Genomic DNA, 16,990 nt, shown 5'->3' with positions numbered 1-16,990 from the left:
TTAAACTTTGATGGATGCTGCAGGGGCAATCTGGGCCTATCGGGAACAGAAGGGATCATTAGAAACTATAATGGGAATCATAGCACTATTTTCAGAAGGCCATGGGAACTAAACAAGAGTAGAGATTTTAGCAGTGGTACAAGGGTTGAGGATGGCAAAAAAACCTAAACTATAAAAATTGTTAATTGAGAGAGACTCCAAATTGGTGGTGGAGGAAAGGACTCCTTGGCAGTATAGAAACATTATAAGGGAGATAAAAGAAGCTAAAAAGAAATAGAATTGTTTATGCAACTTGAGCTTATAGATGAGCTAACAGATTGGCAGATATTTTGGCAAAATAAGGAGTGCGCAGAGAACTTTTTTGGGGGTGCAGGGAGGACCCATGGTGTAAAAAGATAGCAAAATAGCCATCCCGATCTCAAGGATGCTTGTCATTTTTACATAACTCGCTCTTTTTTAAATTAAAAAAAAAATCAATTAAGATGGCTTGGGCCTAGGGACACAAGGCTGCAAACTGCAGTCTAAGGCCCCAATAACTTCCCACATTGAAAACATTCAAAAGATCGGCATCCAAAAGAAGGCCTATCAACAATCAGAATTCAAGACACAAACCCAGAGCCTGCAAGCTCGGTTCCATCTTGCTAGATTGTCAACCTCAATTTTCAAGGTAGAAGGATCATCCAGAGACCACAAATAGGAGATTCTTTTAAGTTTTTCAAATCTTACTGGACTTTGGGATTCAGATTCATGTCATCTTTGGGGCTGTTTCATGTTAAGGTGCAAGAGGGGCCTTGAACTTTTCATCATCATACTAGACAGGACAAATCCCTTGCAAATAAATTGCAGGTCTAGTATCAACTAATTTTTTTTTTTTATCAATAACAACTTCAGCAATTTTATTAAAATATCACAAGAATAGTTACAGCAAGGAAGACAAACACTCTTATCTTCCAAAAACAACTTAAGTCCTCAAAGAAAGAAAAGGAAAAAAAAGAAGCAATTTAGTTACAACTTAGCCCAAAACACTACATCCCTTTCTATCCCCTGTTTAGCTAGCCCATCAGCTATAGAGTTAGCTGATCTTTTAACCCAACTCATCCTGATTTCCATTTCCCACACCAGCCACTTGAACTTTCTTCTCTCATTGCTGTACTTCCATAATCCACAGTTGTCTTTCCTCAGCCACCCTATCACCACCTCCGAGTCCCCTTCAATTATGAGTTTTCTGACATCCATCTCCTTAGCTTTCTGAACTCCTTCCATAACTGCCAAGATCTCAGCTCTAAGAGAATCCCCCACTCCAATTGGACCTGAGAACATGGCTGAAATAACCCCATTCTCATCCCTAAAAACACCCCAAATCCCTGAATGTCCAGGATTCCCTCTACAACTCCCATCAAAATTCAATTTTAGGAATCCAGCAGGTGGGGGTGTCCAAGACACCTTCACAACTGATTTGGACTTCATACAGCTTGCAATCTCACCCCACTTCCTCAACATGCCATCCACTGTGTAGTCTATGAATAGCTCTAGAGATTTCAGCCACTGCACAGCCCTAATATGGATCACAGCCCTCAATTCTTCAGCCCCTCTCTCTTCATCCGAGAAAATTCTAAGATTTCTTTCTTCCCATAAAGACCAGCATACTACAGCCCTCAGTCCTCTCCACATAGTCCTTCCCCTTTTCACGCGCCACCTGAACAAAGAAGGAGAAAAAAGGCTCTGCAGATCTGAAGGAGGGTTCCACCTGCGCCCAAAGAGAGAAAAAACCCATTCCCAAATTGACTTTGCAAATTAGCACGATACCAGTAAGTGAAAAATCAGTCTCCCCATCCGCTTTGCATAGAACACACCAATGAGGTTGCAGTGAAGGAGATGAAGAATCGGAGGACTTTTCTGTTGATGGTACTAGCATGGGCAGTGTAAACAACGAAGGTAGTTGTGCTAGAGGTGACATGGATGGGTGGAATATTGCAAGCTTATTTCAGGGTGAAGATTGCAATCAGTTTAACTCATTCCCAAGACTACAGAGTGTGCAAGGATTATCAGAAGAGGCAAACCGAGTGAACCGGAAGCAGAGCAGGAACACACCATCTAGGGGTGAACCAGGGGTAGAGTGGAAAGATCACCAGGATGACCAAAGGACAGAAGTACTTCCCAACCAACTCAGGGAGATAGATGGTTACCAACCTCTGGAACAAGAGAGGGAAGCCGGGAGCAGTCCTTTTCTAGCTTGTCCATCAATCTCAGTTAACCAAGTGATTTCGGTTTGTGCTACTAATGTGTCTCTTGTGTCTTTGGTTCCAGATTCCGTTTCTGTTCCATGTCCTGTAGCCCATTAATATGCAGTCGAGCTAATAGGCGGGCTCTCTGAGGAGGGGGAGAGGGGAAGGAAGGAAAATGGGAAGGTGCGGGAAGGAAGGTATAGGAGTGAAAAAGTGTGGAAAATCATTAAAAGAATTGTTTAAGGAAGTGGAAGGAAAGTTGATCTGGAGGAGGGGAGGGGAGGAAGGAAGAGGGGAGGGGTTAGTAGAGAGGAGGGAAAGAAATGAGGGTAGAGATGGAGAGGATTACGGGGAGAGAACAAGGAAGGAGGGAAGTAACAGGAGAGGGAGGATGGATGGAGAGGAAAGAACAGAGGTGGGACCAGAGGAGAGGAAGAAAGGGCAGGTGGACAGAAATGGAGAGGATTCTGTAGGAAGGGTAGGGGTGGAAGATTCAGTGAGATAAGACATGATAGCAGAATTTGTAGGGAAGTTGGGTTGTAGGTTGGAAGATTTGAATGTGTTGAAAGAAAGCTTACAGAAGAGGAAGAAGGAGATCAGAACAAAGAATAGGAGATTGAGTGAAGTAGAGAGATTGAAGAGAGATGTAGAAGGAGACAAGAAGCTCGGGGTAAAAGGAGATAGAAGGAAAGGGGGAAAGTAGTGGGTAGGTGGCAAGGGGTTTAAAAAAGAAGCGGAATGAAGATTCTTAGTTGGAATGTGAGGGGAATTGGGAGTGCAAGGAAGAGAGCGACAATAAAAGAGGTAATAAGACGGTATGACCCAGACATTGTGATGTTGCAAGAGTCTAAGAGAATGGAGTTTAATAACAAATGGGCAAGGAGTGTATGGAAAGCCACGGGGATTAGCTGGGTGACGGTTCCTTTGTGGGGTGCTTCCGGGGGGATTGTAACAATGTGGAAGAGGGATGTGGTTGAAGGTTTGGAGGAGTTGATCGGAAAGTACTCGGTTTCCATGAAGTTTAAGCAGCAAGAGGATGATTATATGTGGGTGCTCACAAATGTTTACGGACCGAATGACTACAGAGAGAGGAAGGAGTTGTGGGAGGAATTGGTTGATGTTAGAGGGTTGTGGGATGGGCCCTGGTGCATGGGTGGGGATTTCAATGTGATCAATTCTCGGAGGAATCCAATAAGGTTAATCAGAGGGTGGCAAAAAGCATGAGGAAGTTTAACAGTTTTGTGGATGCCTTTGAGCTTAAAGAGATTCCCCTAGCCCATAAGACATTTACATGGTCAAATCTCCAATCTAGACCCATTTGCTCTAAGCTGAATAGATTCCTGTTCTCTTTGGATTGGGAAGAACATTGGGGAACCTTGGCTTCTAGAGCTCTCCCAAGTGTGATTTCGGATCACTGGCCCATAGTGTTATGTAAGGAGGAAAGAAGGTGTGGAGGTCCTACCCCCTTTAGATTTGAAAATATGTGGTTAATTCATCCAGGGTTTACTAACAAAGTGAGGGAGTGGTGGTATGAGTGTAACCCACTGGTGGAATGAGAGGGGATGAGATTCCATAAGAAACTACAATTCTTGAAAGCAAAAATCAATGAGTGGAATTTGGTGGAGTTTGGGAGGATAGAAGAAAGAAAGGGAGATCTGATGGATAAGATTGAAAGCCTTGACTCTAAAGAAGAAAGGGGAGAACTTGGAGAGAAAGACAATGATCTCAGGAGAGATTTGAGAAGACAGTTAGAGGACTGCCTGCACAAGGAGGAAATGAGCTATATTAATAGCAGCCTGATTATCACAATACAACATTAAGGGCTTCTCATTAGCGATACCCAACTCCTCAAATAATGACTTCAGCCATAGGATTTCAGCCACACCATTAGCCATAGATCTATATTCAGCTTCAGCACTAGAACAAGAAACAACACTTTGTTTCTTACTCCTCCAAGAAACAAGGCTACCTCCTACAAAAGCGCAATATCTAGAGGTAGACCATCTATCATCAACACTCCCAACCCAATCAGCATCTGTATAAACATCTATCTTTATGTGATTATTATTCTTGAATAATATACCTCTACCTGGACACCTCTTCACGTATGTTAATATCCTCTCAACTACAAGGAGGTGAATAGTTCTAGGAGAGTGCATATACTAACTGACAACGCTGACTGCATAACTGATGTCTGGTCTTGTGAGACAAAGATAGAGGAGTTTTCCAACTAACCGTTGGAACATAGCTTTATCTTCAAGTGGCTCTCCACCCTCTGCACTGATCTTGTGATTCTATTCAATAGGTGTATATGCAGGCTTAACACCCAACTTTTCAGTTTCTTCCAATAGATCTAGAACATACTTTCTTTGAGAAACAAAAATTCCATGTTTAGATCTAGCTACCTCAATACCCAAGAAGTATCGTAGCTTTCCCAGATCTTTCACCTCAAACTCTTGATGAAGGAGTTGTTTAAGAGACTCAATCTCACTGTTATCATTCCCTGTCACTACAATATCATCCACATATACAGCAAGTAAAGTCAAGGAAGAGTCCACTCTCTTAATGAACAATGTATGATCTGACTGGGCCTGTACATAGCCGAATTTTTCAAGGGCTTGTCTGAATCTATCAAACCAAGCTCTGGGGGACTGCTTTAGTCCATACAAGGCTTTATTCAACCAGCAAACCTTCTTTCCAGTCTCTGCATCATAAAATCCAGGAGGTAATTGCATGTAGACTTCTTCCTGTAAGTCTCCATTAAGGAAAGCATTTTTAACATCCATCTGGATCAAGGGCCAAGAGTAACTGGCTGCAAGGGATAATAAAACTCTAATAGTGGTCATCTTTGCTACTAGAGCAAAAGCCTCCAAGTAGTCTATACCATAAGTCTGAGTAAATCCCTTTGCAACTAACCGGGCCTTGTACCTTTCAATGGAAGCATCAACATTATGTTTCACAGTAAATACCCATCTACATCCAACCGGTTTCTTCCCTTTAGGCTGGTCAACTAGATCCCAAGTATTATTCCTAAGAAGAGCATCCATTTCCACCGTCATTGCATCTTTCCACTCGGGAACTGACAAGGCTTCCTGCACTGTTCTGGGATAGGAATATCAGCAATGGATGTGAGAAATGACCTGTAAGAGAGGGACAGGTGATCATAGGGCAAGAACTAGGAAATGCAATGAGTTGTGGATGTGGTGCAACGTCGTTTGCCTTTACAGACTGCAATGGGGAGGTCAAGGTCACCAAAGGAGGTAAGGGTGCAACAGTGGAAGGTATCTTAGTGGGACCTGGATCTGATAAAGGGACTGTGGTAACTAGATCTGGATTCGCAAAAGGAACCGGGGCTGGCCTGGACTGCTGATGACCGAAATCAACCTGCCTCCACCGCCTGTTATAGACTCTCAAATCTTGACACCTCTGACAACGCTCCCCATTACATCCTTCATCACTCAACAGAACAGGTAAAGGAACTTCTAATGAGTTAACCCAACTCTCACTACTCTCCCCCTGAGGAAAAACCCTAGGATAATAGGGTACATCATCAATGAAAGTAACATCCATAGAGACAAATCTCCTCTCAGAAGTAGGTTCATAGTAGCAATAACCCTTTTGAGTTTGGGCATAACCGAGAAAAATACATTTAGAGGCCTTAGGATCAAATTTAGAACGATGAGGTCCAAGAATCTAAACAAAGCATGTGCAACCAAAGGTTTTAAGGGGAACAGTAAACAATTCTTTATCAGGGTATGGAAGGGTAAATGGAGGCTTCATGTCAAGAACATGTAAAGGAACTCGATTAATTAGATACACTGTTGTAAGAATAGCATCTCCCCATAAACGAATAGGCACATTGGAGTTAAACATAATGCTTTAGCCACCTCCAATATGTGCCTATTCTTCCTCTCAGCAACCTCATTCTGTTGTGGTGTATAAGGACAAGTACTCTGGTGAATAATCCCATGATCAAGCAAATAAGAGGATAATGAGCTGGTAAAGTATTTTTTCGCATTATCGGATCTGAAGATTTTGATTTTGACTCCAAACTGGGTTAAAATCATCTGATGAAAGATTTGGGTCAAAGCAGGAACCTCATCTCAAGAACGCATAAGGTAAACCCAAGAAAAATGGGTATAGCCATCAACAAACAACAAGAAATATCTGTATCCCCCCATAGCAGTGATGTGATACAAGCCCCAAACATCGGCATGCACAATATCAAAAAAATTACTACTTCTTTTATTACTCAATGAATAAGATGTTCTACAATGCTTTGCAAGCTCACAACTCTCGCATCTCAAATTGAACATCTAAACAGACTCAAATAAATTTAGAAACAAACTCTTCAAAGACTGAAAGGATAAATGACCCAATCGATTATGCCAAAGCATAACCTAACTAACAAACTGAGAAACAAAAGACTTCCTATCTTCACTATCTTCCCAATGAGAACTCTCTCCAAGCAGATAGATCCCATTCGTCTCACACCCAGTCCCAATCACCTTCCTTGTCCCCAAGTCCTGAAAAACACATCAGTCAAGGAAAAAAGTTACTGAACAATTCTGATGTTTTGTAATGCTACTGACTGAAAGCAAGTTACTATTAAGCTTAGGAACATGCAGAACTAAAGATAAGGAAATGGTATTAGACAACTTGATGTCTCCCTTACCAGAAATAGGAACAAGGGAACCATCAGCAATGGACACTATCTCTGCCAGAAGATAAGTGATAGGTAGTGAACAGTGATGGCCAGCCAATCATATGGTCAAATGCACCTAAGTCTATTACCCAACAATGTTCAGTGTTACCTGGAGTTGAACCATGATAAGCTGAGGCCTGAGTACCTAAATGAGCAAATACTGATGTGGGAGGAGCTAATGGCGGCTGAGATGATTGAGCTGAATTGCCAACTTCCTTTTCCAACTGAGTCAGGGCAGCCCGGACAGCAGCTAGGGTGTCTAGAGGTGTTTTTGTTTTGTGCCCAATGAGGATGCACAACTAGTATTAACAGCCATATTAGCATTACCCCTTTTGTTCCTGAGTTTTGCTGGACTAGATGAGGGTGCGGCTTCCAACATGTGTCTTTAGTATGCTTAGGTTTCTTGCAATGTTCACACACTAGATCCCGCTTGTCTTCCTTCTTTATATCCCTCTCTGTAACACCCTCAGACTTAGGTTTAACTGCTACTAAGGCTGGTGGGAAGGGCTGATGTTGCATCATAACCTCTCCTAATCTCTTCACTATGCACTAAGGAGTAGGCTTGAGATAAGGTCACATTGTCCCTTGTTAGTAGTTGTTGTCTCACAATATCATAGTCAGGATTTAGACCAGCTAGGAACTCAAAAACCCTATTAATTTCAACTTGCTTTTGTATGAGTCTGTGCATCCTTCTGACTTTCCCACTCAAGTGTTTCTAGGTGGTCAATTTCATGCCGCAGAGATTTCAAGGTAGAGAAGTAAACCGAGACCAGTTTCTCTCCATGCCTTAGGTTGTTAACCTCACACTTCAATTCATAAGCCCTAGCAACATTAAGGGGTTGGGAGTAAGTCTCTTTCATGACATCCCAGATTTCCTTGGTTGTTTTTGCCCACAAATAGTTTCAGCTAATATGTGGCTGCATAGAGTTGCACAGCCATGTCATAACCAAATAGTTCTCCTGAACCCATTTGGTATAAGTTTGGTCCTCCTCAGTTGGTTCTTTCACATCTCCCAAAAAGTAACTCAGTTTTCCTCTACCCCCAATGACCATCATGGCTGATTGAACCCATTCTAAGTAGTTTGATCCATCAAACTTCACAGTTGTAATTTGAAAGGCATTCTCAGACATGTTACCAGAATTGTCAGTCCCAAAAACACCTTCCCCCTGATTCTTGAACTCCATTCTTGATCAAGAATTAATAAAAAAAAAATTACTGTAATAGAAAAACAGCACCCAAACAACTGATAACAGTCGGCCTAGGTCTTCCAAAGAACAAAGAAAACAGAATTCTGAATGAAACCAGTTCAAAATCTGATCTAAAACCAACAACAGTTCTGAATTTTAGGGTTTTCTCTCAAAACCCTAAAGGAAAAACACAGATTTTCCAGTCACACCTCTCAGAATAAACCAAGATTATTTTTTTCAAAGTTATTGTCAAGAAAAAAGCATACTTTATGAAAGAAAATCTCTGGCCACCACCTTCTGTCTGATGCAAAACCCTAATCTTAAGGATCCAAAGCCTTTTTTTATTCTTCCTAACTACTGGAACTCTCCCAGCCTTCTACAATCTTCTTAGTAGCAGTCGCACACTACTAGTAACCTCCAAGAATCAGTCGATCCTCCTTCTTTGTTGAAAAACTTCTAAACCTAGGAGATTCTCATTAAGTCAATCTAATTAGACTAACATAAGGGCTCCTAGGTCGGCTCCGATACCAAGCAGTCGATCAAGACTACCATCGGTCTTGAATTCAAAAGAAAAAGAATGAAGAAATTGTAGAAGGGAAGAAGAAGAGAGGAGAGAAGAGAAGAAGCACATGAAGAGATTTTTGAAAAGAGAGAGGGTTGGTCTTAACATTAACCGACTCACTCTTAATATTTATATATGTTGACTAATTGTAAAAGGGTTGAATTGCCCTTATTGCTTACATGGCAAATAAACTAATAATAAAGCTAAAATAACTACCAACTAACACTAACATAACTAACAAAAATATGTTGCCATACGAACACAATGGGGACCACATCAGTGTTCTCTACAAATTGCTTGTGGACATTGCTCTGATTCCAGCATCCCATCCATTTTGCTCCATCCCATGTATGCTTGTCACTATTCTAGTCCATAGCTTCTCCTGCTCTAAAGGAAACCTCCACAACCACTTTCCCAAGAGGGTCGAGTTCCTTTTCTCGATATTCCTGAGCCCCAAACCTCCACAAGCTTTACTCCTGGTCACCATTTTCCAGCTAACTCTATGGTCCCTCTTCTCCTCTCCCGGCTCCCAAAGGAAATCTCTCATTAATCTCTCCAACCTACTGGAAACCTTCACTGGAATTTTGAACACTGAAAGGAAATAAATGGCTAAGTTTGCTAGCGTGGCCTTGATCAATGTAATCCTTCCACCAAGGGAGAGATAAGTCTTTTTCTAAGAAACAAGCCTTTTCTCAAATCTCTCCACCACCGGGCTCCAAAAACTCTCTCTCTTGGGATTAGCACCTAGGGTCAAACCTAAATAACTCAAAGGCCAATCTAAGACTTCACACCCAAGCACTTTTGCATTCTCCCTAACCTTTCCCTCCTCCATATTCACACCCACTACACAACTCTTCCCGAAGTTCACTTTCAGGTTTGACATTTGCTCAAAAAGTTGAATCACTAATTTCAAATTCCTAATGAACCTCACATTACCTCCTTCACAAAACAAGATCGTATCATCAGCAAACTATAAGTGAGTGAGTGGGATGTCCTCCCTACCAACCCTCCATCCTCTAATGAGACCCCTAGAGTCTGCTCTGTGAATCAACCTTCCCAGCACATCAGCAACAAGTAAGAACAGAAAAGGGGATAGGGGGTCACCCTGTCTTATACCCCTAGTGGCTGGGAAAAAATCTACCACCGTCCCATTCACTAGTAATGAGTAATGACAATTCCGAACATACCCTGTGATCCATTTACACCATCTAGCCCCAAACCCCAATTTGGTCATGACTTTCCTCAAAAATTCCCAATCCACCATGTCATATGCCTTCTCTAAATCCAATTTACAGACCACCCCCTTCTTTTTATCCTTCTTGAAACTCTCCACACTCTCATTGGCAATGAGGATTTGATCTGTAATCTATCTTCCACTCACAAAGGCACCCTGATTTTGTTCATTTAAGTCTGGCAATACCTTCTTCAATCTCAAAGATAACACCTTTGCAATGATCTTGTACAGGATATTGACCAAACTAATTGGTCTAAAATCCCTTGGGTGTGAAGTTTCTTTCTTTTTGGGAATCAGAGCAATGAAAGTGTTCACCCCCATATTAATAATTCCTCTCCTATGAAACTCCTCAAAAACCCATAGAGAGGTCTAAGCTATAATGTGGTTCATCCCTCCCTAGGCAGTCATATTTGTACTCTTTTTTTCATATTTTCTGTTTCTCTTTATATTTTTTACTAGTTGCTTTGGTTCCTATTGCTTATTTTCTACTTTCCCTCCCTTTAGTTTTGAGAAGGTAGGGTATTTTATCAATTGAGAAGGTAGTTTATTTGTAGAGAAATGCTAGTAAATGAGTTTGTGCAACTCTTTAAATTTTTTCCTTACAAACAAAGTAGGACCTATCAAAAGAAATGTCCAACCTTGAGTGTATCTTTTCATGTGTTCCACCATGTATGTGGGACAAAGTTTCCAAGAGTTACACAAACTCATTGTTTAGTAGAATTCCCCTTATTCATGCTACCCTTTTTTTTAATCAATAAATTCTTTGAGTTACTTATCAAAAAAAGAACAATAAAACAAACTCTGAGAAAGATAGATGTAAACTGTTGGAATGGTCTGGCAAGACTGCAACAGCTACAGAAAACTAATATAAACAATAGATATACTTCAAAAGAGTTTGCTAGCTTCTTACGTAAACATGCTCCATAGAGAGACAGAACGATCAACAAGTTTTCAATGGGAGATGTGGAAGAACCAACACATGTTATTATTGTCAAAGGATTCCATAAGTATACAAGAGCAGCAATATCCCCCGCAGAAAGAGTCTCTGAGTATCACAAGATTAGTGCAATAAATCAATTAATAAACGAAACAAATCAAACCACTTCATTTAAATATGATATAATAACAGAACAGTATTTGGTACAAAAAAGACAAAAGTACTTGCCAATCCAGCAATACTGAAAATTTTTAAAACACTTATAGATTATAAATGTAAAAGATTGTGCAGTTTTATTCGTAGTCCATATGAAGCCATAACATATAAGCAATTTATTCAGAGTCAATATAGATTAATTAAAGAGGCAAATCTGATATTAAAAAAAAAAAAACTAAAGAAGATAACTCATAGTTCAACAACATCATCTAAGCCTTGTCCTAATTATATAGGGTTGGTTACATGAATCCTATTCTGCAATTCCATCCCATTTAGTGCCACACCCGTTGCTAAACTATGATCTCTTAAATCATTTTTTGCTACTTCAACCCATGTCCTTCTTGGTCTACCGTCTACCCCTAGCTCTTCTAGCCCCTTCAACTTGTAACAAATAACTTCTTCTCACAAGTGCTGTAGACAGCTTTCTCTGCACATGCCCAAACCATTTAGTCTTCTTTGCCTCATTTAATCACCTATCAGAGATACTCCTAGTCCTATGTTCCTATGAAGAAGTTCCTTTCTGATCCTATACTTTCTGGTTTTCCCACTCATCCCCTTAACATGCATTTCTGCGACACTCATTTCCTGAACATCATAATTTTCAAGGTGCCAACACAAGGTTAGGTGGCAGGGAGCACCTTGTCAGCTAGTCACCTAAGCTTTTCCACTAAAAGACAAAGCATTAAGTCATTCAGTTCAGTTAATTCAGTTATTATGAAATGGCCCTTAAGACTTCTAGAAGGCAGTGCATTCTCTTTTTTTTTCCTTTTTGGTGGGGGTTAGTAGTATATTAAGATTAAGAAGAAGACGAAGAAGAAGAAGAAGAAGAAGAACAGACTTCCTTGAAAGACAGATTTGTGACTTGTGAGGATAAGGAAGAAATATTGCTCTCATTGAATTCAAACTTACCTGAACTTTCTAACAAGCTTACAAGGTTTAGTGATCTCAAACTCTGACTGTATGCCAACTGTAGAGTCTGACCAGTTGCACGGATGAGCATTGCTGTCACCAAATCTGCAACCACAAACAACAAGCTGTATGCAAAAGGTCTTGAAATTAACATCTCGACTAAAGAAAATTTATAGAATGCCAACTTTAAAACATAAGAAACATAAAATTCCCTTGAAACAGAGATATATGAAGCTATAACTGCCTTCTGTTGAAATAAAATATTCACACACTACGCCTTCCGTTTTTTCCCTGATCAATAAAAGACAAATGATATCAAGAATGTCAAAGCCAGAACACACTTTGGGGACCAAGACCAAAAGACCCCGAGAACACAAGGTCCAAAGACTATTAATTGGTCATCAGAGTAAAACCACTATTATCCCCATTCTTTAATCTAAGAGACCTCAATGGCAGTGGGTAGTAGGCCTTTCAACCCTTTATGAGACATGAAATATGAATTAAGAAGTGGGGATTCTCTGTGTAACTTCCTTTTACAGAACACTCAGAAAAATAACTGTGTTTTTTTCTTCCTTTTTTCATCAAAAACACAAATCCTTTTGAGAAGAGATATCTTACCTTCTAAGAGATTTCAGGCAAAACAATGTGCAAACCCGTTGGTTGCTCTTAATATGATTAATAATTTTCCTAGAGAATTCAGGTCATCATGATGCAAGGTATTAAGTTTCATTCTCCTCCAAAACAAATTTCCTTTTCAAAATGTTGACATTTTCAGAAAAATGCTTGGCCTCTCTCAGTTAACCCTCTAAATATGTCAATTTCTATATGTATTCAGTTCCAGTGGTGGTCAAAATTTCAACAAAGTTTAAAACCTTGACATGGGGAAACCAGGAAATAGGAGCATAGCATCACTGAAGCAAGTAGATCACGTTACCTAATACGCTGTGCCAGCTATTTCCCAAATGGTAAAACCATTGGAGCAAAATATGTATATAAAAATGTTGGGCTTTATGTTCAATAGTATTAGAGAGCCATGAAGATATACAATCAACAAGGGCAAAACACAAGCAAATATGTTGAATTCAATGTTAGGTCATCTAGGTTAACAACTAAAAATAAAACAACAGATGGCTTGGTTGGCTTTCAATTCACCTAAAACTAAAAATAAAATAAAATAAAATAAGTTGATTTTGCAGAAAAATAAATAAATGCAGCTAGTGAATCAAAAACATCACCTGCACATTAGATGGCTTGGTTGGCCTTCAATTCTGCACCATCCGGAAAAAAAGGAGGATTAAAACTAATTATGTATTTTAAAGGATTTTAAGCAATTGGGAGAATGCAAGAGAGGAAGAATGTAATACTATTTCTATATTTCAGAACACGATGAGCAGAGACTGCTCCAGTCAAAGCCATGCTAGTAGACATAACCAGCATTACCTTTTAACAGTCAAAGGTCCGAGAATGGACAGCAGCATAGGAGAGCCGTGGTACATAGACCCTGCAGAATAGAGGAAATCACTCTGCTTGATGCCAATAGAAAGAAGGGAGAATAATGAAAGCAGCATTTTTTGGCAATTAAACAAACATTGAGTTGCTTTTAATTAACACAATTAAAGCAACATTGAGTTAATTAAAAGCAAATAAAACTTACCTGCGTAAGGAGACATGGATGACTGTTTCAACCAGTAACCTTCAGCCACTGCAGATGAATGAAACAAGACACTCTGAGCCGCAATTCAACCATGAACGATGAATTCGAGCATAATAAAACCCTAAAACATGGTTTAAAGATGCTATTTCAAAAGAGAAAGAACATGTGTGGGATTTATAGAGAGATAAAGAATGATTACAGCGACGGAGACTAGTAAGAGGTGTAGCGACTTCTGGGCGAAAACCCAAATTGAGATTTTCAGGGAAATATATCAGAACGAGTCTGAAGAAGAGAGAAGTGATCACCCAAACCCAAAACCATCTCGTTTTTTCCATTCTTCTCCCTGTAACCTTGCGACGGGAGCCAGTTAGACGGACGATTATCAATTTTCAGATACAAACGAAAAATGAACAGGAGAAGAGAGAAGTTGAGAGTTGGAACTTCAGAAGGCAGAGTGCCGAGAGCGCGGAGCTGGTATTGAATGAATTGCTAGTTAGGGATCTGAATGGACTTGTTGGATCTACATGAAGTGCAGACTACAGAGGATTACAGCTACAGGTACTGTTTTCTGAACATTAGCACGTTAATGCTATCCGCACGGGTTTGCAGTCACGGGGTACATCCAGCACCGTCTATAATGAATAATGAGAGAACCTATTTTTCTGGTCCTTTTTTGTGGATGATTAGTGTCATGAACTAATGTACGGAATTAAACTCGTACCAATAGCTTTGCTGGTGTTCAAAAGTCCGGCGGATGGTCTGACCGGTTGACCTCGGATGCCAATCTGCCAAACGAGAGATCACATTTGCGCCTCACAGGCCCCATGCACCTCAGCATGCATCGGGAACATCTCCCGTTTTTGTCATTGGAGGATGTTCCCAATACACGGTTTGGATGTTTAGTGGGGCGCGCTGTGTGGAGAAAACATTACGACTTCACAGCGCGCCCCTGTGGGGCGTCTGGGGCATGCGGTGTGATTTTGTCTCTTACGGCAGCTGTTGGATGAACGCCTTCAAAGATCACATCTTCACCCCCACATTGTCACAAAGTGATTCTTTCACCACACCATCAAGCACCTTCCACTATGATATCAGAGTGCCTTAGCGTGTTTTCATGGTGTCATCATGTATGTCATGGGTGAATTATGTATCTATCTTGTAAGTGGGGGTTGTTAATGGCATTAGTGTAAATACTTAATATGATTTTTCACCATTTTGATGTTTCTTTTTGTCACTCCCACAAAAACTTAATATACTCTTTAAGGGGAGGTAGGTAGTCAAGTGAATCAAGAGCGTATAAAGGTTAAGCACGAGATCCCCTTGATACTAAATTGTATGCTTGTGATTACTAACATTTAATGCAATATAAAGTGTCTTTTGACTAATTCATGTGCCTTCTTGTTGCCTTTTGTGTGTTATTATTTGTATTCGTAGGTTTACTCGACCCCATCGAGCACTGCACAGGGCCTTGTTGACTAACCCCGTGACAACATGCACATCTCAGCATGCATTGGAAACATCTTTCAATGTGCCAATCAACTGGTTGGTAAATTCTTATGTTGGTCATAACCAATACTCGATTGAAATCCTGCCTACACCTGGATGGAGGGGATGGGCTATCTCCCATTGTGTAGCTCTTCAAAAAATAAACATTGTGGGTGGTTCAGTTATTCAATTATGCAAATAATGAGTCCCGCAAATGGTATCCATGTATGAATTTAAATTTGAAACTATTTACCAAAAAAAATAATACAGTGATTCATTATTAGCGAAAGCAACAAAAAAAAAATCAAATTTGATACTACCAAAGGCAATATGAGTTCCATCCTTAGGTGAATAGAAATCAAGTTTTTCATGAGTTGTTGCTCAATTTGTGAAAAGTTCAATTTGGCTTGGTCTAAACCAAACTTTAAAGCAAGCTTGAGCCTAATCAAGCTAATATTATATATGGTATTCTAAATTTATTATATGTATAATGACAAACAATTTTCTATGTATACTTTTTTTTTATTTTTATATGTATAATTTTAATTTTTATACATACAATTTTTTTATAGGAAGTGTGGATCACAATCAAGCTCGAGCCAAGTTGAGCTTGAACGTATAAGTTTTTGACTCAAGCTAGATTAGCCAAATATTCAAGTAACTTGATTAGCTCAAGCCTCATGTTTTTTGGGTGAGTAGAGCTTGACTAGCCAAATATCTGAGTAACTCGGTTAAAATCCACACATAATTGGGAGGCATTGGTCAGGTGGGGTGAGATTTTGTTAAATTTCCAATCATCTTGAACTAGATATAGTTGAGATCCTTTTAGTTGGGTCTCTTTTATGATTGCACCATTGTCTCAATCCCAAAAGCATGTTATTAATACATTTCTAATAATAACAATCTCTCTTTATAATATATATATATATAATTGGAAAGTCCATGTTAGCATGTCTCTCATTTGATATAAGTTATTTATCTATTTTATCTTTTTTTTTGCATATTTTCTTACTTTCATTTGTTTTAAGATTATAAAAAAGTAATCATTGTCTATTTTGATTATATTAATAAAGTTGCACACTCAGTGTGTGCGTGTGTGAGAGAGAAAGAGAGAGGGTTAGTAATACAACATTATAAAGTAAAACATTAATAAGTAAAATAATATAAATAGGTAAATATTGTTTTAAAAATCCACTAAACTTAGTAAAAATTAAAAACACTAATAAAAATCAAACTTAATAATAAGAAATTAAAATAAAATTCCATTAAAAAACTTAAAAACATCTCAATTCCACTTAAAAATTAAACTTAATAAACACTAATAAAAATAAGAAATTTAAATACAAAAAATATTATTTGATAGCTTTAATGATATTATGATTTAAATATGTGTTTGATATATTGCAAATAGAATCTGTGTTCTAATGTTGTATTTTGTCATGTTTATTATTTTTATCGTATTAGATAACTTTGTGTTAATATATTTGTAATTAATTAATTAATAATATTGTTAAAATTAGTCATTTTTAAGAATTGGGACCTTTATTGTGCATAGTGCCCATACTATACAAGAGACTTATATAAAATAGAAGACCCATTAAAAAATTAATGAAAATTTAAAATGTAGAACCTGTTTTATGACTTGTACGAATAAGACAAGTTAAATGAGTATATTTAGAAACCCGTAACGTGCGATACACAATATACAATAAAAATAAAAATGATGATGATGATGATGATAATAATAATAATAATAATTTATACATAATTTTAAACCTAATAACTATAATAATTAATTAGTAAAAAATGACTAAAGTTGATACAAATATTAAAAGTTAACAAGTTTTTATCTAGCAACCATTAAAAGTTAAGAAAT

The 16,990-nt window shown here is 38.8% G+C and overlaps 1 protein-coding gene across 5 annotated transcripts in view; it reads right to left on the bottom strand.

The window, feature by feature from the left end:
• The window catches only part of LOC104612717 (uncharacterized), a 42,821-nt gene extending 28,549 nt beyond the window's left edge, over positions 1-14,272 (bottom strand). For 2 of the 5 annotated variants that reach the window (XM_010280260.3, XM_088889549.1), the window contains exons 1-6: positions 13,829-14,265; positions 13,630-13,677; positions 13,416-13,476; positions 13,211-13,243; positions 11,976-12,100; positions 10,824-10,958 (exon numbers count right to left, since the gene is read on the bottom strand). In XM_010280260.3, coding sequence (XP_010278562.1) covers positions 10,824-10,958; positions 11,976-12,100; positions 13,211-13,243; positions 13,416-13,476; positions 13,630-13,677; positions 13,829-13,964 — 538 coding nt within the window. In that variant the 5' untranslated portion in view covers positions 13,965-14,265. Of the gene's footprint in view, positions 1-10,823; positions 10,959-11,975; positions 12,101-13,210; positions 13,244-13,415; positions 13,477-13,629; positions 13,678-13,828 lie in introns of all 5 variants that reach the window. The other 3 variants (XM_088889550.1, XM_010280261.3, XM_088889551.1) reach the window with 3 other exon arrangements.
• Between the last annotated feature and the right edge of the window lie 2,718 nt (positions 14,273-16,990).

This window comes from Nelumbo nucifera, chromosome 6 (assembly GCF_055504915.1).
Source record: "Nelumbo nucifera cultivar China Antique chromosome 6, China Antique-T2T, whole genome shotgun sequence".
NCBI lineage: Eukaryota > Viridiplantae > Streptophyta > Magnoliopsida > Proteales > Nelumbonaceae > Nelumbo > Nelumbo nucifera.
Note: the sequence above shows the minus strand (reverse complement) of the source record. Positions and strands in the feature narration are given on the sequence as shown.